The sequence below is a fragment of the Babylonia areolata genome, chromosome 23 (assembly GCF_041734735.1).
Source record: "Babylonia areolata isolate BAREFJ2019XMU chromosome 23, ASM4173473v1, whole genome shotgun sequence".
Classification (NCBI taxonomy): domain Eukaryota; kingdom Metazoa; phylum Mollusca; class Gastropoda; order Neogastropoda; family Buccinidae; genus Babylonia; species Babylonia areolata.
The window spans coordinates 52,806,803-52,834,122 of record NC_134898.1 but is presented as its reverse complement, the minus strand read 5'-3'; the positions used below and the strand labels follow the sequence as shown (position 1 = coordinate 52,834,122).

Here is a 27,320-nt window from a genome sequence, read left to right as displayed (position 1 = left end):
AGCACTGGTGTCCAACATTTTGTTGAGCGAGCGAGGAGAGGAACCAGGCAAACACTGCGGCAGTAACCCAACCAAAACATTCAAATAAAGGACTGCCTCATGACATAGATGGCGTTTCTAGCTATGAATAGAATCTAGAAAGATTCCCCAAGCTAAAGCTGCCAGTATTTTTGTCAGTGAACTCAATGCAAACCAGGAAAAAGTCAGAATATTTTGATGACGAGTTCTCTCATCATTGTGGCATCGAAGCATACATGCTTGCGCTGACGAGTTATCTCGTCATATAGGCAGCCTAGGGGTTAACTTTCCCTGACCAAAGTCAGGTACTCGCGTGTGGTGGAGTGAGGAAAATGGAGCAAAATGCCTTTCCCCAAAGACACAACACCATGCTAAAATGGATTCCTCACCCCACCTGACTTTGTTCGATTGGGAAGGTTAAAACGATGGAAGGAGAGGACTTGGCACAGCTTTCCTACGCCGAGCCCTAGATAAGTGTGTTTGAAATAACTGCCCATATGATCATAAAAGGCTGTGGGTCTGTTAACCTTTAAGTGCAGGCAGACAAGACAGCAATAAGGATCGTTGCCTTCAAGTTGGGCGCTCTCTTTGTCTGGTGTGAAAGAGTGCTGGTGCTTGCTGAATGATTATCATGCAAGGGGAAGAGGAGGTGGAGAAAAAACATACAGCATAGTCATTTGTTTCCTAACAAGTTATGGGCTGTAGTGATTAGCATTCAGTCTCTGTTTGTCAGTCTGTGTCTCAGTCTTTCTCTCAGTCCCTTTCTCTGCCTCTGTCTCTCTGTCTCTCTCTCTGCCTCTCTCTCTCTGCCTCTCTCTCTCTTCTCTCTCTCTCTGCCTCTCTCTCTCTCTGCCTCTCTCTCTGCCTCTCTCTCTCTGTCTCTCTCTCTCTCTCTCCATTCCCATCTCAGTTCAGTGTGTTCAGTGTTCTCTGCCTCTCTCTCTCTCTCTGCCTCTCTCTCTCTCTGCCTCTCTCTGTCTCTCTCTCTCTGTGCCTCTCTCTCTCTCTGCCTCTCTCTCTGTCTGTCTCTCTCTCTGTCTGCCTGTCTCTGTCTCTCTCTGTCTCTGCCTCTGTCTCTCTGTCTCTGCCTCTCTCTCTCTGTCTCTCTCTCTCTGCCTCTCTCTCTCTCTGCCTCTATCTCTCTCTCTGCCTCTCTCTCTCTCTCTCTGTCTCTCTCTGTCTCTCTCTCTCTCTGTCTCTCTCTCTCTCTCCATTCCCATCTCCCTCAGCCTCTTCGTGTTTGTTTCTCATTCTCAGCAGAGTGGAAAAAATATATACCCATGCATAAATGTTTGCATTGCCTGGCATAATTAGCTAAACCTGCTGTGTGCCTGTGTTCAGATTAATGCACAAAAAAATTATTGACTTGATTGTATGATATATATAATGTGTGTATATGCATTAGATTCTTTTTTTTTTTATGATGGGATAGTTTTGGGAATTTGACAACTCCAAAAATGCACAAGGGCGGCACCATTGCAGAATTGGTTTGGCGTTGACTTCTGATCCAGTGTTGACCAGTGGTCAAGAGTTTGAGGCCCCATTACAGCATGGTGTGTTGTGTCCAGTTTTTCCTTTCTCCACCCACATGTGAATGGGTTGTATCTGACTGGTCGGGGAAGGTTAAAACAGTGAAAGGAGAGGATTGGGCCCCGCCTTGCAGTGTCCAGCACTAGAAACAGTGGGTATGAATTCACTGCACTGATGGAGACCTCTGACCTGTTTTAAAGATGCGCCAACTTTTCTTTGTTGATAGATAAAGACCCTTGGTTTTGGATCCGGTGTTTGATCCATGGCAGTATTGTTTGGGGGTGGTTTTGTTGGTGCTGTCTGACGATCCGGTGTTTGATCCATGGCAGTATGGTTTGGGGGTGGTTTTGTTGGTGCTGTCTGACGATCCGGTGTTTGATCCATGGCAGTATTGTTTGGGGGTGGTTTTGTTGGTGCTGTCTGACGATCTGGTGTTTGATCCTTGGCAGTATGGTTTGGGGGTGGTTTTGTTGGTGCTGTCTGACGATCCGGTGTTTGATCCATGGCAGTATGGTTTGGGGGTGGTTTTGTTGGTGCTGTCTGACGATCCGGTGTTTGATCCTTGGCAGTATGGTTTGGGGGTGGTTTTGTTGGTGCTGTCTGATGATCCGGTGTTTGATCCATGGCAGTATGGTTTGGGGGTGGTTTTGTTGGTGCTGTCTGATGATCCGGTGTTTGATCCATGGCAGTATTGTTTGGGGGTGGTTTTGTTGGTGCTGTCTGACGATCCGGTGTTTGATCCTTGGCAGTATGGTTTGGGGGTGGTTTTGTTGGTGCTCTGTCTCACCCCTACCTCTACCCCTACCCTCTCCTTTCCTATCCTCAAACCTCATCCAGTTGTCTCCCTTTCTCACAGGATCCATTTTCTTTCTTGCAGGATTGAAGTTGAATCGTGTGTTGTTGGACAGGGTTGATTTCTGTGGCAGAGTTGCATTTTGCTTTTTTTTTCCCCCTTTTTTAACTCATCCAGTTGTCTCCCTTCCTCACAGGACCCCTTTTCTTTCTTGCAGGATTGAAGTTGAATCGTGTGTTGATTGGACAGTGTTGATTTCTGTGGCAGAGTTGCATTTGCTTCCCCCCCCCCCCCCCCCCCCCTTTTTTTTTGTTTTTTTTTTTTTTGTTTGTTTTGTTTTTGATATTCTGTTTAGTTTTTTTCTGGCTTGATAGAGGATGAAGTAGGTGTAGCCATGAGCGTTTAATGCACATGCTTGAGCCGTTTAACGTGTGTCGTGGCATAATCTATTTTGTTTAACTGAAATTCAATATTTTGCAGGGGTAAGAGTTGGCTTAAAAAAATTTGTAATGTTTTGTTTTTTTTTGTTTTGTTTTTTTTAAGGGATCTGTATTTTTAGTATTATAATAAATATATACATCAACATTTTTGTTTCAGTTTTTGTGGTTATGTTTTTCCAAATGCCTAGAAGTTCTAAACCAGGTTAAAATAACAAAGGGTACACTTTATTCATTATATGTAAAATGAAAATGAGCACTTCATTTACAATTATCAAGATACTTTACAATTATAATTCCAGCGATGACTAGTAATTGCAGTAACAGACTAAAAATAAATTTTACAGATGCTTTGTAGTAACTTACAACTCCTACATACCATTTTCTGAGGAATGAGTGAATGTTTCAGTTCATGAACAGACATTTCTTAAATACCTATAACATTATTAGTTTGTATTTATTAACTTGAATTATAGGGAGATGTGAGAATCTTGTTTCATGAAAGAGTAGAAATCAACTGTAAATGATAAGTTATTAGTTAGTGGAGTCTTAGCAAGTCCAAACTGTATTGGTAGAAATATGACATTTTTTATGTCAGTTGTTATTTCAAACACCATTGATAATGATGTGATGGAAAAATAGATGGTATTTTATTACTGTTGTTTTGTTGTTTTTGCTCAGTTGTTGTTATAAAGATGGTGAAAAGGAAAAGATTGTTGTTGAAACAAGGAGGAAACCAAGTAAAGAAAGAGGATGTAATTTCAAGTAACTGTTTCTGGTTAACTGTCAAGTAACAGCCAGAGAAACATGTGACAAAAAGTAATACAGTACAATATTGAAATGGAGTGGTTTAGAATAAAAGTGTGTTATTATCTTTTTTCTTTCTCGTTTGTTGTTGGTTTGTTTTATTCTTTAATCTAGTTAATACTAAGTGGGTGAGGAGACAGACAAGATGAGGGAAGAAATATTTAGCCAGTTCGCTTCAGTCTTCAGTCTCACTCCCTCAGTAAACAGAAAACAGACACAAGAAATTTTCCCCTGAGCCAGTTATGATTATTAAAACAAAATGAAAAATGTTTTTTTCATCCACTCACTCTCTTCACCTTGAAAGAAATTATTTCATATTATGTTTAACCAGTAGAGTGCCTATAAGACGTCAGCTGACGTCCTACAAAAAGTATTGCCGTAGTGCCTATAAGACGTCCACTGACGTCCTGCATATGTTCCGATTTTTCCTTCATTGGAGTTTGGTTCAGTTCACATAAACAGACTCTGAACAGTTAGTTTGATGTGTCTGGATTATAAAAATACTACTTAAATGAACTTACATCAGGTAGAAGGCCTCTTTCTACTCAATGATAATTTGCTAATGACCACGTGGTACGCACATGGAAAAGGGAGTTGCATCATGTGCAAACAAATGCATTGAAAACTGTGTCCAGTAAAGCAAATAGTCACAGTCAGCAGATTTTCACAATTCTGAAAGCTTTTGTGATTATGGACAGCTTTCGCGATGGAGATGGATCTCTCGGTCTTGTCTGATGATTGGTTTGAAAATGAAGGTGATTGACAACAACATTGATGAAACTGACAGCCCATTTGATGGTAATTCAGTCCATCCATCCAATCTGACAGCATTTTAAACAACTGGCTATGACTGACAGACTATGTACAGCCAGTGTTGGAAGAAGAGAAGGAGAGGGAGAGGAGTGATGTAAGACGATAGGTCGAATACCAGCCAGAGGTCATCAAGGGGGCGTGGCTTTTGGGAAGAGTGTACTCACATTTCAAAGCAGACAGAAGGCAATCAACAACCACCAATGCCCCACGATTTTCACGAAATGTAGTGCTGAACCTGCACTGGCTGTGAAACATGTGCTTCTTGTTTTTAACGCTTTTTTTCCGCTGAATCAGAGGGATGACTTGTTTGAAGAGGTGGCAAGCTGGAAGCACAGTAGACACTTTAATCAGCCCATGTGCAACATGAAAGGAGTGAATGTCATCAAAGAACTTCACCCTCTCACGCCCAAACGCTCTTTGTTGTCAAAAAGCTTGCCAGTTCAGTTTCTGGGACTGTGATTGACCCTTTATGTTGACTTCACTGAATGTTGGGACAGTGATATACTTACATGTCTGCAAGAGCTGTGATTTGTTTTCATAAGCTTATAGACTGTTTTAATTTCTTCTACAGGTATAATCTGACAATAGGCTTGCTATTTCTAGCTGTATTTTGTTTCTTTTTTTATGGATGTCATTATGTAGAGGTGGAAATAGACTTTTTTTGTTGCACAAATATTATTATCTTGACTTTACATGCCTGAACAGTTATCTACAATCAACCTAATTGGGAAAAAGAGCCCAGAAGCAGAATCTACACTCATTTTCCTTCACAAAAACGTTTACTTTCTTTCTGTATTGTCCATAGCTTTTGTGCTAGAATTTTTTGTGATTTATTTCTCCAGAATCAGATTGGCAGCAGGTGATGATGAACAGAAATGGGCTTGTGTCCAAAAAATGATTAAAAAAAAGAAAAGAAAAAAAGGAAACAAATTAATGACAGGACTAGAATTGGGAGTTACACATACTCAGCTTTTTGTCACTTTGATTTGCACAGTTGTAAGGCACTCTCCTTTTTTTTTTCTTTTTTCTTTTTTTTGTGCTGCCCCATCATCTGCACCGTTTCAGTGGCATTACTCCCACGCCGCTCATTTAGATTCCCCCATACATGGCCACACCCGGGTTCGTCCGTCACAATTCCAGCGTCAGCAGTCCGCAGGGAACCATCGATGTTAGGTTGCCAGGAGGCCACACACCAGAGGAGACCCTGCACTGCTGCTGAGTCACCTTTATGGTGTTCAGTGGTGCCTGTTCTGATTTAACGTACTTAGGACACCACATACTAAGCCCCCTACTAACGACAATAATGGCTTAGTCGTGGAGCCAGACTGAGTGAGCGTCCCTCCCAGAGTGGAGGCCGCCACCACGTCCCTCAAAAAACAGCCCCCCATGAATCTGCCGACACTGACGACATTGACAGGACTGAACCCAAGCATGGAAGTGGAGGGGCATCGAAACTGAGGTCACCATGAGAGCATGGCATGAAAGGCCACAGACTTTGAGACTATTTTGTTTATATTGATGATTGATGGAGGAGGAGGATGACGATGACGATGTTGCTGTGGAGGTCCATTTTGGTTTTGGACTGCATGACAAGGCTGTACTCTACGCTTCCTGTCATAATGATATCCCGGCGTTAACCAGGCCCGAGAGATACAGACACTTGCATTTTTCAGTTTCAGTTTCAGTAGCTCAAGGAGGCGTCACTGCGTTCGGACAAATCCATATACGCTACACCACATCTGCCAAGCAGATGCCTGACCAGCGGCGTAGCCCAACGCGCTTAGGCCTTGAGGAAAAAAAAAAAAAGGTTGATAAATAATAGATAAGCGTACATAAATAAGTAAATAAATACATAAATCCATAAATAAATAAATGATAATTATAATATGAAAAAAGGTAGTAATAATAATAATAGATAAATAAATAAATAAGTAGATAAATAAGACAACAATGATGATAAATAAGCAAATAAATGTAAAACATGAAGACACACATTCACACATACACCCACACATGCATAACAGATATGCGCCAAACATGCAGTTTCACAGATATGAAAGCACAGTCAAATACACATAAACGTACATGAGCCCCAACACATACACACACACACACGTATTACCCTGCACCTCCTCTACCCCCCTCCTCCACACACTCATTTCTAGGCTACGTATCGCAGCTTCCACGACACACACACACACACACACACACACACACACACACATATACATACAGATGAACACTTACTTGTACAAGCACACACACATACGCCCATATCCCCCACTCCCAACCCCACACATATATATATACAAAGATATATATATACACACCCGCACGTTCCAATATCCCGTTGCTCCAACAGTGTAGGCATGCATACACTCACATACCTCATCCTCTACCCTCCCTCCTCCCGGCACTCCCACCTCCCCCTCACACACACAAACATACGCACGTGCACAGAACTCTCCTGACACTTGTGTACACTTACACCCTTGCGCATGCACAAACGCACTCAAACACACAGACCCACACATACACACGTACACACACGCACAGAGGCTGCCACTGATTGGCCACAAGAAGGATAGGAAAAGATCTCTGATGCCAAGAACGTGGCGTCTAGTGTGTTGCTCAGTCTATTGTATTTTGAAAAGCCCACAGAGACTGTTCCGTTTTGAAGAAATTTGCGCAATGTTGGTTTGGAAATGATGCCTATATTTGTTTGATTTGCAAAGCATCGTGCTCTACCTTTCATGTTAGACTTACGGCCGCTCCCTCTCTCTGCTTTTATTTCTTTGAGGCGATCGATGGTGTGATGGCCTTGTACCTGTTCTTTTTGATATTCTTTGACTTTTCTGAGGATTTCCGATTTTCCTAGATGTAGGCCGCTCGTTGGTGTTGCGTTACCAGCAAGTCTGTCAGCTCGCTCATTTCCCTTAACACCTGCATGTCCCGGGCAGTATGACCATGTGAGTTTTTTAATCTGAAAGTTGCGCATTGCCTTATGCCACTCTGGGCTTCCCATTCCGTTTTCAATTTTCTGTATGAGGTTCATTGAGTCGGTTAGAATCATGGCATGTTGGTTTCCGGGCGTATGGATGGACGATAGCCACTGGAGGGCATGTGTCGCAGCTCAGCTTCCATCGTTAGGCTGGAGGTTGTGACTTTGTAGGCAGCATTCTCTTCCCTAACTGTTTTTCCATTTTGTTTCGCAGTGAATCCTCAACCAGATTGGTCTTTTGACTGAGCCATCTGTGTATATGATGATGTCCTCTTCTTTACTGTTTTCTTCTATGAGTAGCTTCACTTCCGCATCAGTTTTGCCGTCTGGCCATTCCTGACAATGTCTTCCTAGAGTGGGTGAAATGGCTGTGTTGAATAATCAGCACAGACACTTGCAGTGTTGGTCAAGTAATTAGAGCAACACATCCAAAGACGCATCCTTGAAGTGGATGACACTCAACTGTGTAGTCCCAGTCTCCCCATTTAAGCCCACAGCACACTCAACTCTGGGTAGGAGCCAGCCACGGGCCGAAAAAACACACCTCCGCTGGGATTCGAACCCACGTCCTTCCAGCCGTCAGTCTGCGAAGCTAACCACTTTGCCACGGCGGCACTCTCCTTTACTGAAGCAAACTCACTTGGGGTGATGGCTTAGCAGTAGCACATCACCAAGGAAATGAGATTATCTGAGGGCAGGGGATCAAATCCCACACTGGCCAGAATTTTCTTCCCCTCCACAAGACCTTGAGTGGTGGCCTGGGTGTTAGTCATTCAGATGACAGCAAAGACAAACTTCTTTTCTTTTCAAGTTCTCGATGCCACATCCACCAAATCTCTTTACTCTATCATGTCAAATCTTCTTGGAACTGCAAAAAAGGTTCCTCTTCCTTCTGCCTACACTTTATCTGAACTCCCCAATGTCTTCTCCTCTTTCTTTTTTGACAAAGTCCAGAATATTTGTACCATCTTAGACCAAATGTCTTTCCAGCCTGTTCATCCTGATTCTCAATTCAGCAGCACTCCTCTCCATTCCTTTAATCCATTGACTGAAACAGAAGTCCATGAAATCCTGAAAGAAATGTCAGTAAAATCCTGTGAGCTCGATCCTATACCAGCCTCGGTCTTTTCCCAGTGTGTCTCACAGCTTCTCCCCACAATCACCAACATTGTCAACTCATCCCTTCTCACTGGAACGTTTCCATCCACTTTCAAAACTGCAATCGTCTGGCCTCTTCTGAAGAAACCCAACCTTGATGCAAACATTTTGAAAAACTATCGACCAGTTTCTAATCTTCCATTCATGTCCGAACTCCTTGAAAAAGCTGTCCTCAAGCAGCTCAACAACCACCTTTGTTTCAACAATCACATCCACCCATTTCAGTCTGCCTATCGCGCTGACTACAGCACTGAAACCACTCTCCTCCACAATCTACTGCTAGCGTCCGACTCAGGAAAAATTTCCCTTCTCACTCTTCTCGACTTATCAGCCGCCTTTGACACGATAGACCATTCAATCCTCTTTCCCATCTTCATTTTACATTTGGTATCAACACCACTGTTCTAAACTGGTTCAAATCTTATCTCACTGATCGTCTGTCACTGTTGATCATTTCCAATCTGAACCCGTTAAAATCAAACATGGAGTCCCACAGGGATCTGTTTTAGGCCCAGTGCTCTTCACACTGTACACTGCTCCTCTCACTGAAATTATCAACCGCCATAATGTCAGTCATCATTCTTATGCTGATGACACTCAACTCCAGAAGAGTGATACCCCTGAAAAATTGTCGTCGCTCTTGCAAGAAACATCCAACTGGTTCCTGGACATTCAAAACTGGATTACTCTGAATAAGTTACAATTGAATGTGGACAAAACTGAAGCAATGATCATAGGAACTAAACAAAAGCTGTCTTCCATCACAATTGACACAATCAAACTTGGCAGTACATCCATCCCTCTTTCCACGTCAGTTAGGAAACTCGGTGTTATCCTTGACAATACACTGTCCATGCAAAAATTTATCAGTCAGACATCAGTCCTGCAACTGTCAACTGTGGCACATCAGTGCCGTCCGGAAATACCTGTCCACTGACACAACATCTAGACTTGTTGTTTCTCTCATTTTCTCTCGCCTTGACTACTGTAACTCTTGTCTGGTTTGCCTGCTTCATCCATTCAGTCCCTTCAGCGCATACAAAACTCTGCTGCCCGACTCGTCCTCAGAAAGAAAAGATCTGAGCACATCACTCCTCTTTTACAACATCTCCACTGGCTCCCTATCTCACACTGAATAAAGTACAGGATCAGCACTTTATGTTATAGATGTATTCACAAATCTGCCCCTTCCTATCTCTGCGGCTGCCTTCACCTCTACACTCCATCTCGCTCACTACGATCGGCTTGGGATCCACTCTGTTTACGCATACCCAGATTCAAACTCTCGACTGTTGGCCGCTGTTCTTTCTGTCTTTGGACCTTGCAATTGGAATGAACTTCCTCTTTCGCTTCATCAAGTCTCCACACTCAGCTCTTTCAAGCCTGGCCTTAAAACCCACTTCCCTTCCCTGCCTCTTCCTTGTATTCAGTTTCTCCAGTCTTAGAGTTATGCATGCTTGTGAATGACTGGTGTAAAAAGCGCTTTGATTTGTCTCTGCACAAGATTCAGCGCTATATAAATACCATTATTATTATTATTTATTATTCTTATGAGACAAGAAACCCGAGTCCGGTGTGCTGCATGCTTTCAATGGTACATTTCTTGAGAAAATCTCACTTTGATAAGAAAATGAAAACACTCGGAGACAGAAAAAAGAAATATATGTATGGGTGGTGCTGCACTGTGATGACGCACTCTCCCTGGGGGAGAGCAGCTCGAATTTCACTCAGAAAAATATGTTGCGATAAAGATATAATACGATAAGTTGCATATCCTTGTTTTGTTTGTTTGTTTCTTCATCAAGGAAGGTGGCAGAATGGTGAAGACGCTTATCTGCCAGTGTCTGTGAGGGTGTGGGTTTGAATTCTGGTGTCGCCCTTTCTCTTAAGTTTGACTGGAAAATCAAACTGAATAAGATGATAAACCAAGGTGCCCGTATGCAGCATGCACTTGGCACAATGAAAAAGAACACATGGCTAAATAAGTGTTGTCCTCTGGCAAATTCTTCAGAAGAATTCCGTTCTGATAGGTACACAAATATATATATATATATATATATGCATGCACTTGAGGCATGGGCAACATGATGGGTTATGTTGCTTGTCAGACATCTGCCTGGCAAGATGTTGTGTAGTGTATATATAAAGAGAGAGAGATTTGTGTGAATGTAGAATCTGACGTTTGCAAACATTAGAGTTAGGAGTGTTGAGAGTGAGTGTGATCACAGACCTTTTTTTGTACCATCTGTCGACAGATACCGTGAGGACGGACATTGCAACGGTACCTTGGTGCACCAGCCACCCAACCCTATACGTCTGGAATGGGACTTCCCTCAGCTGGTGAGTGATGTCATTTTTATATTTAGCACTTTACTAAGAACACATCAGACACAGAATATTCATGAGTGCAGACACACGCACACATGCACAGAGACATACACACACACACACTTGCTTAGTGCTTTACTGGAACACATCAGACACAAAATACTCAGGAGCACAAACACATGCACGCACGCACGTATGCACACACACATGCATGCTTTTTACAGATACACATCAGACATGAAATACTCAAGAGCACACATACATACACAAAGACACACACACACACACATAATATTATAGTGCTTTACTAAGAACATATCACACAACACAACACACACACCGACTGCTTTTCAAGGACACATCAGACACAAAATACTCAGGAGCACTGTCACGGCTCGTTGGCGATTTGTGTGCATGCCTGTCTGCACCTCTTTTTCCTTCCCTTTTTCCCCCTCTCTCTCTCCCTTCTCCCCCTCTTTCTCCCTTCTCCCCCTCTCTCTCCCTTCTCCCCCTCTCTCTCTCCCTTCTCCCCCCCTCTCTCTCCCTTCTCCCCCTCTTTCTCCCTTCTCCCCCTCTCTCTCCCTTCTCCCCCTCTCTCTCCCTTCTCCCCTCTCTCTCCCTCTCTCCCTTCTCCCTCTCTCTCTCCCTTCTCCCCCTCTCTCTCTCCCTTCTCCCCCTCTCTCTCCCTTCTCCCCCTCTTTCTCCCTTCTCCCCCTCTCTCTCCCTTCTCCCCCTCTTTCCGTCCCTCTCCTTCATCTCCCTCTTTCCTTCATGCTTTTGCACGTGTGGCATGTCCCTTCTCCTGAACGTTTTTTTGTTGTTTTTTTAACTCTGAGCGAGTTCAGGAATCTATCTGGTTAGGAAAGAAAGATTCCCCTGGGCTGTTGAGGCCAAGCATTGCAGAGAGACAGGTTGCCGTTCCAGCGTGCGTGCTGTTGGGCGCCGTCGGTGAAGTAGTGGGGGCGTTTCCCTTGTCACCCCCTTCTTCTGTATTAGTCTGTGTTTCACTCTGGGCCAGTGACGTGCCTGTTTACCTGGTGACAGGTTTTCCGGTGTTTCCCTCCCTTCCATGCTGCTGCCTTCGACGGGTCCCCAGAACACAAGTCTGGAAACTTCCTCACTCCCGTTCCCACTCCCGCTCCCACTCCATACTTCCATCGTACCCTTTCCCACCTTCCCACTGTCCCTCTTGCCAACTAGCTTCAGCCATCGATCTACAAGTGTTCGTTTTCGGCTGTCAGTATGAGTTGAACTCTGGCAGCGGAGCTGAGCAGAACTGGCACTGCAGTTGACTGTAAATTGCATAATTGTGCTGTGGTTAGACAGAGTTTTTTTTTTGGTTTGTAATGCCTTGTTTTGTGGCGTTTATTTATATATGTAATTTTGCATGACCACAGTAAAACAACGAGCTGAACTCTTGTGTCTCCGTGTTTGTGTTGTCAGGACGTTAGCTAGTCAGGGAAGGGGTGGGGGTTCATGGGCAACCCCTTATGGGTTGTGACAAGCACATACATATGCACAAGTGCACACACACACACGCGCATGCGCGCGCGCGACTTGAGGACCGCAGACTATGGAGTGACTTTGGCTCAGCATCTTGAGTGCCTCGTGCATCCAGCGACATGGTGGCATCTTAGTCTAGGTGTTGTTTTTGTTTCATGGTTTGTTTGTTTACTGTGGGTTGTATCTGTATGTGTGTGTGTGTGTCAGTGCCTGGACCAAATAGAGTCCAGTCGCCTGGTGGCCAGCCAGCTGATCGAGGACGTGGACTTCCACCTGTTCATGTACCAGGAGTACGGCAAGGGCTTCATCAAGACCTGCAAGGTCTCCCCAGACGCCTTCATCCAGCTGGCGCTGCAGCTGGCCTACTACAGGGTGGGTGTGTCATTTTGGTTTTGGGGGGTGGACTGGTGTGTGTGTGTTTGGGGGGGTGGGGGTTGGGGGGCGAAGGGGTAGGTGGGTGGATTGTGTGTGATGGCGTACTACAGTGTGAGCGTGTTGTTTTGGTTGTTTGTAAGGGGTGGACAGGTGTGTGTGTGTTTGGGGGGGTGGAGTAGGGGAAGGTGGGTGGATTGTGTTTGATGACCAACCATAGGATGGATGTGTCGTTTTGGTTGTTGGGGTAGACACATGTGTGTGGGGGGTGTGTGTGTGGTTTGTTAGGGTAGACACGTGTGTGAGTCGTTTTATTGGTGTAGAGAGGTGTCAGGATGTAATTCTTGGGTTGAAAAGAGGTGTCAGAGTCCGGGTCTGCAAATAAATGTATTTGTTTTACTGTGAATTTCATGTTTTCAATCACAGTCAGCAAACAAGTTCTGCCTGACGTACGAGTCTTCCATGACCCGACTGTTCCGTGAGGGTCGGACAGAGACAGTTAGGTCATGCAGCAAGGACACCTGTGCCTTCGTCAAGGCTGTGGAGGCCAAGGTTGAGGTCAGTCGGCAGTTTGCATTTAGTTCTTTTCTTTTCCTTTTAACTTTACTGTGGCTGACAAGGACAAAACAGAACTTGGTTTTTGACTTGGGAGATCAGGGAAAGTCTTGACACTTAACCCACCAAGTGCCGTAACCCAAGATTTGAGCCCAGCTCCCTCAGATTGAAAGTCTGGTCCTTTAACAGTGTCAAGGTTTATTCCCAAAAATACTCCATTTTGGAAAAAAAAAAAAAAAATGAAGAGATCAAAAATTCAAACTAAACATGGCATCAGTCTAAGTGTCATGATTACATGGTATATATTGAACATGAATGAAATAATGCAAAGTTTTTAGCTATGAAGTGACTGAGAAGCCATTTTTAAAATGAGACAAACTGCATGAACATTAACCGAGACAATGTGTATGGGAATTCAGCTGAGCAGAGAAGTAATGTTTCAATAACTTTCACATTTAGATTTTAACATGTTTCACAAGATTCCTCACTGTGATCCTCCTCAGAACAAGGAGCTGATCCGACTGGCAAGAGTGGCGGCGGAGACACACCAGATGCTGTACCGTGACGCCATGACGGGGCACGGCATCGACCGACACCTATTCTGTCTGTACGTCGTCTCCAAGTACGTCGGCGAGGACTCCCCCTTCCTGGCCAAGGTGCTCAGTGAACCGTGGCGCCTCTCCACCAGCCAGGTAAGGGTTAACTTAACTCGGGGACAGCCTCTCTTCTCCCTTTCCTTTCCCCACTTGATGTCCAGTGGGTATCTGCCTGGCCCAGCCTGTTGCTTTCCTTGTTTTGTTTTCTTTTCCACCTTGTTCAGTGTGAGAACATTCTGCTTGTAACATGTTAATGGTGTCAGCAGCGGTAAAATGCTGTCATTGTTCCTCTTTAGAGAGAGTTAAGATGTCAGTGGGTGTCAGTGGTGTGTTGGTGAAGGTGTGTGTGTCAGTGGTGTGTTGGTGAAGGTGTGTATCAGTGGTGTGTTGGTGAAGGTGTGTGTGTCAGTGGTGTGTTGGTGAAGGTGTGTGTCAGTGGTGTGTTGGTGAAGGTGTGTGTCAGTGGTGTGTTGGTGAAGGTGTGAAGGTGTGTATCAGTGGTGTGTTAGTGAAGGTGTGTGTGTCAGTGGTGTGTTGGTGAAGGTGTGTATCAGTGGTGTGTTGGTGAAGGTGTGTGTGTCAGTGGTGTGTTGGTGAAGGTGTGTATCAACGGTGCATCAGTGGTGTGTTGATGAAGGTGTGTGTGTCAGTGGTGTGTTGGTGAAGGTGTGTGTGTCAGTGGTGTGTTGGTGAAGGTGTGTGTCAGTGGTGTGTTGGTGAAGGTGTGTGTGTCAGTGGTGTGTTGGTGAAGGTGTGTGTGTCAGTGGTGTGTTAGTGAAGGTGTGTGTCAGTGGTGCATCAGTGGTGTGTTAGTGAAGGTGTGTATCAGTGGTGCATCAGTGGTGTGTTGTGAAGGTGTGTGTGTCAGTGGTGTGTTGGTGAAGGTGTGTATCAGTGGTGTGTTAGTGAAGGTGTGTATCAGTGGTGCATCAGTGGTGTGTTAGTGAAGGTGTGTATCAATGGTGCATCAGTGGTGTGTTGGTGAAGGTGTATGTGTAGGTGGTGTGTTGGTGAAGGTGTGTATCAGTGGTGTGTTAGTGAAGGTGTGTATCAATGGTGCATCAGTGGTGTGTTGGTGAAGGTGTATGTGTAGGTGGTGTGTTGGTGAAGGTGTGTATCAGTGGTGTGTTAGTGAAGGTGTGTGTGTCAGTGGTGTGTTGGTGAAGGTGTGTATCAGTGGTGTGTTGGTGAAGGTGTGTGTGTCAGTGGTGTGTTGGTGAAGGTGTGTATCAGAAGTGCATCAGTGGTGTGTTGATGAAGGTGTGTGTGTCAGTGGTGTGTCGGTAAAGGTTGTATCAGTAGTGTGTATAAGTAAAGTGTGTTTCAAGGTGTGTCGGTAAAGGTGTGTATCAGTAGCTGAGTTTAGGTTTAGTTCGGGATACTATGTGTCATTTGACCAGTTCACCACAAAATAAATGGGTCATTTTCTGAATTAATATAATAATAATAATAATAATGGATACTTATATAGCACACTATCCAGAAATCTGCTCTAGGTGCTATACAAAAACGCTTTTGTTAACATAAAACATTATATCTATGTTACATACAGACACCAAAATGTGACCACACACACACACACACACACACACACACACACACACACACACACACACACTGCATACATACATTTTAACATACATGTGTATCTAACAGCTACCCTAACACATACGCACACATAGGCAGGCACAAACTTACATAAACACACGCACACACAATACACATTCATATACATGCATGTAGTTATGTACACATACATATGTATACACATATAGTCAAGCACACCTAACGAAAAGGAAGTGGACCTGCCACAATTGAACTTATTGCTGAGGGAAAAGGTGAGTTTTGAGACGAGATTTAAAAGATGTGAGGGAATCAGAATGACAGAGGTTATCAGGGAGCTTGTTCCACGTCTTTGGCGATTGAAAAGAAAACGATCTGTGTCCATAGGTCTTACTTCTGACGTGAGGTATCCTGAGAAGTCGAGTATCAGAGGAAGAACGGAGCTGGCGAGACGGGGTATAGATATGGATGAGTTCAGAAAGATACTTGGGGCCAGATCCGTTGACTGCAGAAAAGGTCAGAGTGGATAGCTTATGGTCTATTCGAACAGAAACAGGCAACCAGTGGAGAGACTGAAGGAGAGGAGAAACATGGTCAAATTTAGAAGCTCTGCAAATGAGTCTGGCAGCGTTATTCTGAATTCGTTGGAGTCTGTCTAACAGATATTTGGGAAGGTCGGCCAAAAGAGAGTTGCAGTAATCCAATCTTGAGAGAACCAGAGAGCATACAAGTGTCTTGGTTGCATCGGTTAAGAGATAGTGGCGGATAGAGCTGATTCTACGCAGTTCCAAATAGGCAACTTTACAGATATTCGAAATGTGCTGTTGGAAGGAAAGAGACTGGTCCAGGATTACACCAAGACTGCGAACAGAGGGAGAAAGTGAAACAGGTGTGCTCTTGATCAGAACAGAGTCAGGAAAGGAAGGATGTTGGCGAAACTTCTTTGGACAGGTTATCATAAATTCAGTATTGTCATCATTTAATTGCAGCTTGTTGAGAGTCATCCAGTCCTTTAGGCCAGCAATGCACTCCTGTGTTTGAGTCCCCAGTGCATCAAATTCAGCTATGGAAGCTGACTGATAAAGTTGTGTGTCATCAGCAGAGCTCTCATGCGACATCGCATGATGACTGATGACATCCGACACAGGAGCCGCATACAGCATGAAAAGAACAGGACCTAGGATGGACCCTTGTGGGACACCATATTTCAAGGCAGATACTCTAGAGTATCTACCATTTACACACACATTCTGTGCACGATCTGACAGGTAAGACGTGATCCATGCTAGTGCAGTGTCACGAATACCAAAGGAAGTTTTAAGTCTGTTCAAGAGGATAGAGTGGTCGATAGTGTCAAAAGCTGCTGACAAGTCTAAGAGAGCGAGAACAGATATCTTATCCTCATCAAATCCCGAAAGCAAATCATTCACTATTTTAAGAAGGGCTGTTTCGCAACTATGACCACGTCTGTATGCTGACTGGTGGGAATTAAGTAAACCATTCTGTTCCAGATGAGCTAAGAGCTGAGACAATATGATCTTTTCAAGCAGTTTTGATAAAAATGACAGATTAGAGACAGGTCGATAATTTTTCAAACAATTATGATCCAAAGATGGTTTCTTGATGAGTGGACGTACAACAGCAGATTTGAAGCTTCCAGGGAAACAACCAGACAGTAAGGAAGAATTGATGACATGAGTAATATGTGGCAGTAGAACATCAATACATTCAACCAACAAAGAAGACGGGACAGGGTCAAGCTCACAGGATTTCGGACAAGCGCTCAGACACACTTTCTTCACAAAATCTTCAGTAACGGGTTGGAAACATTGTAAAACAGGACCAGTGTACACGCGTTCTTGAACGGGTGAAGGAGACACAACAGAGTCAAGCTTCTCATGAATGCATGATATTTTGCCGGTGAAGAAGTCAGAAGACTTTTGAGGGAGTTCCTGCACCGAAAATGTTGTAGGGAGAGGAGTGTTTTTCATTTTACCTGGTAGATTGTTCGTAGCGTTGAAAAGCTGTTTGGCTGTGGTGCATGCAAGGATTTTAGAAGAGTAGAACTTTGACTTTACCCTGTCAACAATGTTTGTTACATTATTCCTGGCTGTCTGAAAAATGTCCCTACTGACGGTCAAATCAGTGGCACGCCAGTGCCTCTCAGCTCTCCTTCTTTCCCGCTTGGCCTCCAACAGCTCTGGTCCCACGGTGTTGTACCAAGGCGACGGGGGATGATTGGAGATCAGGCGCCGAGTCGACGGGGCGTGCGTGTCGAGTGCAGCGCGTAGGACAGTGGATAGCTGGTCAGCAGTCGGCTCAAAAGGGATATCAGTCAGCAGGTCAGCTTTAAATGAGTCTAAGTCAATTGAGGTCAGTGTGCGCATCTCCCTGTACACACGGAGCGTGGGAGGCTTGGTGAGGTTCAGATGACACGTGACACTGTGATGGTCAGAGGACAGGGTGTGATCGACGGTGGTAGACTTCAAGAGGCAGTCCTCATTTCTGTGCAACACCCAATCGACGATGTGACCACGATTGTGTGTAGGCTCGGTTACAGACTGGTTAAGAGCGAACAAACTGACAATTTCAAGTAATTTAGAGGTATAAAACTGCGTGGGTGAATCAAAATGAAAATTAAAGTCACCGACAATAAGTAGGGAACCTGGTAAACTATTAGCGTATTCTAAGAAGTCCGGAAACTGTTCTATGAACATCGTATCAGAAAGTTTATTTTTCTTTTTTGGTGGCGGACGGTAGAGGCAGAACACATTGAGGTGGGAATGTAGCAGCGACAGTGAAAGCTGGGCCAGTTCAAAGGAGGCATGGTTGAAGGGGAAGGCAGTTGTGTACGTTGTGTGTGGGAGCAGCCTGTCTGACACAACGAAGGCGATTCCTCCCCCGCAAGTTGTTGTAACACGAGGGAAGGAGGTGGTAGTGTAGCCAGGGGGAGCGAGATCTCGACACTTAGCTTCATCCCCAGTACTACGAAGCCAAGTTTCTGTGATACACAGGATGTCGAGGCTGATCGAAAGCAGATGTTCGTTGATCGCTGAGCGTTTGAGGTGAGGACCAACTGACTGGGGGTTGAACGGACCTAGAGAAATGTGAGTTGAGCGGTGGGAGGGAAAGCAGGACAGAGGTACACGAATAAGGTTATTAAAGTTGATGCATTTAACAGTATGGTCAGTGGAAGTTACACGTCCAGTACCATACACAACAGCTATCTCTGCTTGCGACGTCCTGCACGATTAGTGCGAACACGGGGGAGGTGACAACCTATACCCACACCTCTGATGGCGTCGATGACAGAAGGGTCAAGTGCTGCAGGAGGCATGGACAGGAGCTGGTCCCGTGTGTAAGACACATGGGGAGAATGAATATCAAGCGAGGGCCTGTGGTAGAGGTCAGCTTCAGGAACACGCGGAGCGGGCTGCGCGTGCGAAAGGGGATGGTGAAGAAATGGCGTGCTCTGACAAGCAAGAATACTTGCCAGGTTACACAGAAAACATGTCCAAATAACTTGAAGTTCCGGTGGCAGAATCGCTCAAAACAAGCACCAGTGTATACTCCACTCCATCATAAAGCACATACACAACTTACACGTCAACGCACAATCACATTCCAACACAACTGACGAAAGAAATGAGAGCTGGGACTATGCTGTCTGTCAGGCGTAGCCCTTGCTAGTTAATGGGTATAATATAGTGTGTGTGTGTGTGTGTGTGTGTGTGTGTGTGTGTGTGACAGTATGTAAAGCAGTCATGTGCTGTGCTGTGGTTTGCTGTGTCATGATCAACACAGAAAATACAACATAGTAATAACTACTTTATTACTGAAACGTGCTGTTTCATAATTGTCATAGAATGTACAACATAGTCAGAACTGAACTTGATTGCTGAAGGGACTATGAGCTAATGTTTGCTGTGTCATGATGACAACAGAAAATGTAACATAGTCATAACTAAACTTTATTACTGAAACATGCTGTTTTGTAATCGATATGGAAATTGCAGCATAGTCTTAACTAAACTTTATTGCTGAAGCACTGGTTTATACTGACAGCTCAGTAAATGTTTACATCATTGTTGAATGCAATCAAAGGGGAAAAAATAGAAACCAAAACAAAGCAGTACAGCTGACAGACAGATAAACTGAGTGACTGTCTCTTGTTAGTCTAATACTGTTGTTTTAGGAAAGCGTGTCTCTTGTTAGTCTAATACTGTTGTTTTAGGAAAGCGTGTCTCTTGTTAGTCTAATACTGTTGTTTTAGGAATGTCTCTTGTTAGTCTAATACCGTTGTTTTAGGAAAGCGTGTCTCTTGTTAGTCTAATACTGTTGTTTTAGGAAAGCGTGTCTCTTGTTAGTCTAATACTGTTGTTTTAGGAATGTCTCTTGTTAGTCTAATACCGTTGTTTTAGGAAAGCGTGTCTCTTGTTAGTCTAATACTGTTGTTTTAGGAATGTCTCTTGTTAGTCTAATACCGTTGTTTTAGGAAAGCGTGTCTCTTGTTAGTCTAATACTGTTGTTTTAGGAAAGCGTGTCTCTTGTTAGTCTAATACTGTTGTTTTAGGAATGTCTCTTGTTAGTCTAATACCGTTGTTTTAGGAAAGCAGTTTCCTCTGCTTTGTGGAATTCCAAATTTCCACAGTTGCAAAATGGCTCAAAGATTTTCCAAAGTACCATGCCAGTATAATGTACAGACCTGTTTGATTCTGTTCCAGAGTACACACAGGAAGACGATCAGATACACTTTAAAGATAATGGCATCACTGTTGGTTAAAGAGTTCATTTTGTTAAGTTCTTAAATCTGCCATACCCCAAAAGGGGTCAAAGGTTACTTATATCTTGAAATAGTTAAGAACTTTGTTTTTACCAGCATTATGATATGTCAGTCTGTATTGAAGAACACGTGTTATTTTTAGCATTATGATACGTCAGTCTGTACTGAAGAACACTCTTGTTATTTTTAGCATTATGATATGTCAGTCTGTATCAAAGAACACTCTTGTTATTTTTAGCATTATGATACGTCAGGCCGTATTGAAGAACACTCTTGTTATTTTTAGCATTATGATACGTCAGTCTGTACTGAAGAACACTCTTGTTATTTTTAGCATTAGCATTATGATACGTCAGTCTGTATTGAAGAACACTCTTGTTATTTTTAGCCTTATGATATATCAGTCCGTATTGAAGAACACTCTTGTTATTATTAGCATTTTGATATGTCAGTCTGTATTGAAGAACACTCGTTATTTTTAGCATTATGATACGTCAGTCTGTATTGAAGAACACTTGTTATTTTTAGCATTATGATACATCAGTCTGTATTGAAGAACACTCTTGTTATTTTTAGCATTATGATACATCAGTCTGTACTGAAGAACACTCTTTGTTATTTTTAGCATTATGATACGTCAGTCTGTATTGAAGAACACTCTTTGTTATTTTTAGCATTATGATACGTCAGTCTGTACTGAAGAACACTCTTGTTATTTTTAGCATTATGATACGTCAGTCCGTATTGAAGAACACTCTTGTTATTTTTAGCATTATGATACATCAGTTCTTCAGTCTGTATTGAAGAACACTCTTGTTATTTTTAGCATTATGATACATCAGTCTGTATTTAAGAACATTCGTTATTTTTAGTATTATGATACGTCAGTCCATATTGAAGAACACTTGTTATTTTTAGTATTATGACACGTCAGTTCATATTGAAGAACACTCTTGTTATTTTTAGCATTATGATACGTCAGTCCATATTGAAGAACACTCTTGTTATTTTTAGCATTATGATACGTCAGTCCATATTGAAGAACACTCTTGTTATTTTTAGTATTATGATACGTCAGTCCATATTGAAGAACACTTATTATTTTTAGCATTATGATACATCAGTTCTTCAGTCTGTATTGAAGAACACTCTTGTTGTTTTTAGCATTATGATACATCAGTCCATATTGAAGAACACTCTTGTTGTTTTTAGCATTATGATACGTCAGTCCATATTGAAGAACACTCTTGTTATTTTTAGCATTATGATACGTCAGTTCTTCAGTCTGTATTGAAGAACAGCTACGTCAGTTCTGTAGTCTCTCTGACTGTGTTCTGTGTCCTCGTTACAATTACAGACGCCTCACCAGCAAACTGACAAACTGGATCTCAAGAAATATCCAGAGCGCATTTGTGGAGGGGGAGGCTTTGGACCAGTGAGTATAGACACACACCTCATGTCAGTATTAGAATGTGATATTGTGGCAGCTGATCATGTATCAGATCCAAGTTTGAGTGCTTTAAAGAAGGAACTTGCCAAGGAGAAGTTTGTATTGGGGTTTCTGTTGAACCTCAGTATATGGAGTCTACGACTACAGTAAGAACACACTGTGTGTGGTTTGTACAACAGTTCTTTCCAGCGTGGACACTTGCTTTGATGTTTAGTTTTGAACATGAATGAATAGATCAATAAACAGATCAACAAATGAGTGAAAACATGCATGTTGTGGAAATGTAGTAGGCCTCCTTTGGTCATGGCTGACCATGGATAGAGTATATCTGACCTAATGTCTAATTGGGCTGTCTGCTTGGACCAAGCAGCGTCGCCTGTGACTGCAGAGACTGATGCGAGAGAGACAGTCTCTGTCGCAGCGATCACATGTGTAAGCTGATGCTGGTCTGTTGGCTGCCGTCCCTTTTCTGCAAGCTCGCTTTTCTGCTGCAGCAGCTGACAGTTTGTCCTCACCAATCCATAGCTGATTCTTGAGAGTGCTTCTCCATCTGTTGCGGTCATCTGCAAGGTCTTCCCAGGACTCAGTGTTGATCTCAAGCACCTTCATGTCACGTTTGCAAACGTCTTTGTATCTCAGCTGTGGGCGGCCGATGCTTCTCTGCCCCGTGGCGAGCTCTCCATAAAGGATGTCTTTTGGGATGCGACCATCTTCCATGCGGTGAACGTGGCCCAGTCAGCGCAGCTGACGCTATCTCAGCATGGTATACATGGTCGGGAAGCCAGTGCGAGTCAGGACTTCGGTGTTTGTCACCTTGTCTTGCCAGGAGATGCCAAGTATGCGCCGTAGGCTTCTCAGGTGGAAGGTATTGAGCCTTTTCTCCTGACGAGCATGTGTGGTCCACGCCTCACTGCCATACAGCAAGGTGCTGAGTACACAGGCGTTGTATACATCTTTGTCTTCGTGGTCAGCTTGGGATTTGTCCACACTCTTTGTGTGAGGCGGGCTAGTGTTGTGGCTGCCTTCCCGATCCTCTTGTCGATCTCGGTGTCAAGGGAGAGGTTGTCGGTGATGGTGGACCCATGGTAAGTGAATTGATGGATGGCTTCAAGCTCATAGTCATCAATGGTGATGGCTGGTGGAGATGGCATGTCTTGGCCTAGGACGTTTGTCTTCTTGAGATTGATGGTCAGACCAAAATCTTTGCAGGCCTGAAAGAAGCGGTCCATTAGTGACTGCAAGTTCCGCTGGGTGTGGGTCACAACTGCAGCATCGTCGGCAAAGAGCATGTCTCTGATGAGGGCTTTGTGGACTTTTATTCTTGCTCTGAGGCGGGCAAGATTGTAGAGCCTGCCATCTGATCTGATGCGCAGGTAGATCCCTTCTTGTGCTGTGATGAACGCATGCCTCAGGAGAAGAGCAAAGAATTCCAAATAGGGTGGGGGTGAGGACACAGCCTTGTTTGACACCACTGCGTACGTCGAAGGGCTTGGAGAGGTTACCATTAAACTGCACCGTCCCTTTCATGTTGGAGTGGAAGGACTCAGTCAAGCTGTGCAGTTTGGGGGGGGCGGGGGGGGCAGCCGATCTTTCGGAGAGCCCTGAAAAGGCCGTCTCTGCTGACTAGGTCAAAGGCCTTGGTGAGGTCAATGAATGCGACATACAGGGGCATCCTCTGCTCTCTGCACTTCTCCTGGATTTGGCAAAGGGAGATCATGTCTACCGTGGATTTCTCTGCTCGGAAACCGCACTGTGATTCCGGGTAAACACGTTCGGCCAGTTTCTGCAGGCGGATTAGGAGGACCCGAGCGTAGGCTTTGCCTACAGTGCTGAGAAGCAAGATGCCTCTGTAGTTGTTGCAGCCGCTCCTTTCACCCTTGTTTTTGTACAGGGTGATGATCTTGGCGTCCCTCATGTCCTGCGGTACAGCTCCCTCATTCCAGCACTGACAGAGGACTGTGTGCAGAGGATGCAGAAGAGTAGTCTTGCAGTGTTTAATGAGGTCTGGGGGAATTCCGTCGCTGCCAGGTGCCTTGCCTGATGTCAGGCTGTTAATGGCCTTGCTGAGTTCGTCCTCAGTTGGCTCTGCGTCAAGTTCTTCCATGACCGGCATGCACTTGATGGCATCGAGGGCTGTGTTGGACACCATGTTTTCTGTGGAGTAGAGGTCGGAGTAGTGTTCCCCCCCATCTCTCCATCTGCTGGCTAGGATCGTTGATTACTTCCCCGGTGGAGGATTTGAGGGGGGCAGTCTTGCTCTGTGTTGGTCCCAGTGCCTTCTTGATGCCATCGTACATCCCTCGGATGTTGCCTCTTACAGCAGCATTCTGTATCTCTTCGCTGAGCTCTGTCCAGTACTCATTTGCACATCGCCTGGCATTAAGATGAACTTTACTCCTGGCAGCCCTAAGGATTTGCAGGTTCTTCTCACTGGGTGACCGTTTGTACTCGGTGAGTGCAGTGCACTTGGCCTCAGTACTGGGAGTCATCTTTGATGATTTGGCCTCAAACCAGTCGTGGGACTTCGCGGTTTTCTTCCCAAAGGTGGCCATAGCAATGCGGTGCATGGTGTCTCTTAGCGTTTCCCATCTTTCTGTGGCAGAGTCTCTGGGCTGCAATGCATTGAATTCTCTCTCAAAGGCCACTGTGAATTGTTCTACAAGGTCTGGTTGAGACATCTTGCTGACGTCAATGCGAGGGTTCCCTTGTTTCTTTGAGCAGTGGAACTTCTTTGGTTGCAGTCTGATCTTGCAGCATACCAGAGAGTGGTCCATGTCGCAGTCTGCACTGTGGTAAGAGCGAGTGTGGAGAAGGTTTTTGATGGCAGCTCGTCTTACTAGGATCAGATCCAGTTGGTGCCTGTGTTTTGAGCGCGGGTGCCTCCAGGAGACTTTGTGTTGGGGCTTCGTCTTGAAGAAGGAGTTGGCGATGCACAGTTCATGGCAGGCACAAAACTCAAGTAGTCGCTGTCCGTTCTCATTCATTTTCCCCACTCCAAAGAAACCAAGACAGGAGGGCCACGAATCGTTGTCTGCACCCACTCTGGAACTGAAGTCGCCCAGGAGAACAAGTTGTTCTGCCCTGGGGATGTTCCTTATGGTTGATGCGAGATTTTCGTAGAACTCATCCTTGGCATCTGGAGAGGCGGACAGAGTTGGAGCATACACGCTGACGAGAGTGACATAGCCTTCAGAGGTGTTGAGGCAGAGAGTCAGTAGTCGTTCTTAACCGCTGCTGCCTGGTTCAATCATGTTCCTGACTGCAAAGCCTACTCCGTACTCTCTTGGGGCATCAGAGCTCTTTCCTTGCCAGAAGAAGGTGTAGTCCCTCTCCTTTAGTGTTCCTGAGTCAGCCAGCCGTGTTTCCTGCAGAGTTGCAATGTCCACATTTAGTCTCTTCAGCTCGCTGTTTATGACGGCCGTCTTTCTGGCGTCACTGATGTCTTGCAGATCTTGGGAGAGCCCAGGCATCATTGTCCGGGCATTCCAACAGGCCAGTTTCATTGTTGATCCGTTTCTTGAAGTTTTCTTTTTGCCTGGTGCGGAAATTAACGACCTGCTTGTCGGACATTCTCCAAATCTTCATACACCCAGAAGGCAGGTCGTGGCGGGACAGCATCTAATTGGTTGGGGGCTGCCCAGCTTGGGTGGGCGGTAGCTGTCCATTGGGACGTGAGAGTCCCTCCCACCATCAAAAGCAACCCCTGGCGTCGGCTCTACGCCAGTTGAGCGCTAACTTATAACCGGTAACTGTTGCTTCACGTGTTGTTCTGATGCTAGTGCTAGTAGTGAAGCTGGAGTGTCCTCTCCAGGTTTTAGGTGCAAAGTGTTTGTGGATGAATGGATGGACGGATATAAGCCTGGGCAATGTTATATGGAAGACAGGCTGTTGGTGGAAATGATGATGCAATAAATAGTGAGTGAAAACATGCATGCTTTTGAAATGATGATAAACCAGTTCCTGCACTTTGTTTTGTTGTTGTTGTTTTGTTTTGTTTTTATTTAATTTTTCTGTGCTGCAAACAGAAAAAAACAGGCATTTTATGTGTGGACATAGAAATTTACACTGCTCCAAACAACTTGCGTGTTTTGTAGTTAACCAGCTGGCAAACAGTTCCTCTTTTCCTAACAAACTATGGCATCATTTAGTGATGAAAAGTTTATAAAAGAAACAATATATTTGTGAGCAGGAACAAACATGACCAGGAAACTACTTCTTCTTTATTCATGGGCTGCAACTCCCACTTTAACTCGTGTGAATACGAGTGGGCTTTTACATGTATGACCGTTTTTACCCCGCCATGTAGGCAGACATACTCCGTTTTCAGGGGTGACCAGGAAACGAAACAGTAGAGTTCTAGACATTGTGTGTGCGTGTGTTGTTTGTTTGTACAGGGTTGTGTCAGTGGTGTGTGTTGAGTACGTGTCTTTTTTTTCTCAAGGCCTGACTAAGCGTGTTGGGTTACGCTGCTGGTCATGCATCTGCTTGGCAGATGTGGTGTAACATACATGGATTTGTCAGAACGCAGTGATGCCTCCTTGAGCTACCGATACTGATACTGTGTCACAGGTGGCAGATGATGGGTATGGTGTGTCCTACATCGTTGCTGGGGAGGACACCATCTTCTTCCACATCTCCTGCAAGAAATCCTGCCCCACCACCGTACGTTCTCTTTCTGTTAGCATTTTGATGTTGTTGTTGTTTTGATTTACATATCTTCACCATTTTCTTCCATATCTCCTGCAAGAAATCTTGCCCCACCACTGTACGTTCTGTCTCTGTCAGTATTTTGTTGTTGTTGTTGTTTTGATTTACATATTGTTTACCATCTTCTTCCATACCTTCTGTAAGAAATCCTGCCCCACCACCGTACATTCCTCTGTCAGCATTTTATTGTTATTCTTGTTGTTTCCATTTACATTTTTTTCACCATCTTCTTCTATATCTCCTGCAAGAAATCCTGCCCCACCACTGTATGTTCTCTCTCTGTCAGCATGTTGTTCTCATTTACATAAACTTCACCACTTTCCTCCATATCTCCTGCAAGAAATCCTGCCTTACCACCATTCGTTCTCACTCTGTCAGCATTTTGCTGTTGTTGTCGTTTTGATTTTCTTGATTTTCACCATCTTCTTTGACTTCACATCTCCTGCAAGAAATCCTGCCCCACCACCATACGTTCTGTCTCCGTCAGCATTTTGTTGTTGTTTTGAGTTACATTTTTTCACCGTCTCCTTCCAGATCTCTGGCAAGAAGCGAAAGTGGGGGCTCATTCCAAGTGCAAGTTTTAAGACAAGTGACATGCAGTGTAGCTGTCCACCAGTATGATGATGATGACATTTTACATCAGTGCCTCCTTGTACATAAGAATGATTGACATGGATACTTAAGTTATATCTATACTTATGCAGCACATGTCCCTAGTCAGAGACGAAACTCTAGGAGTTTTACAAACACTGGAGTCATTTGCACAGCAGGCTGGCTGATTGGGTAGAACCGACTGACAGCTGCCACTGAGCGCTCATTATTCGTTTCCTGTGGTTTCAGTCTCTTTCTCTCTCTCTCTCACACACACACACACTCAAGCATGCATACATACACGCACAAAAAAGT

The 27,320-nt window shown here is 44.4% G+C and overlaps 1 protein-coding gene across 2 annotated transcripts in view; it reads left to right on the top strand.

Moving 5' to 3' along the window:
- Positions 1–27,320, top strand: part of LOC143297582 (carnitine O-palmitoyltransferase 1, liver isoform-like) — a 93,374-nt gene that overhangs the window by 58,291 nt on the left and 7,763 nt on the right. For both annotated transcript variants that reach the window (XM_076609983.1, XM_076609984.1), the window contains exons 16-21: positions 10,813–10,897; positions 12,596–12,760; positions 13,187–13,318; positions 13,819–14,007; positions 21,615–21,692; positions 26,277–26,369. In XM_076609983.1, coding sequence (XP_076466098.1) covers positions 10,813–10,897; positions 12,596–12,760; positions 13,187–13,318; positions 13,819–14,007; positions 21,615–21,692; positions 26,277–26,369 — 742 coding nt within the window. The remainder of the gene's footprint in view (positions 1–10,812; positions 10,898–12,595; positions 12,761–13,186; positions 13,319–13,818; positions 14,008–21,614; positions 21,693–26,276; positions 26,370–27,320) is intronic.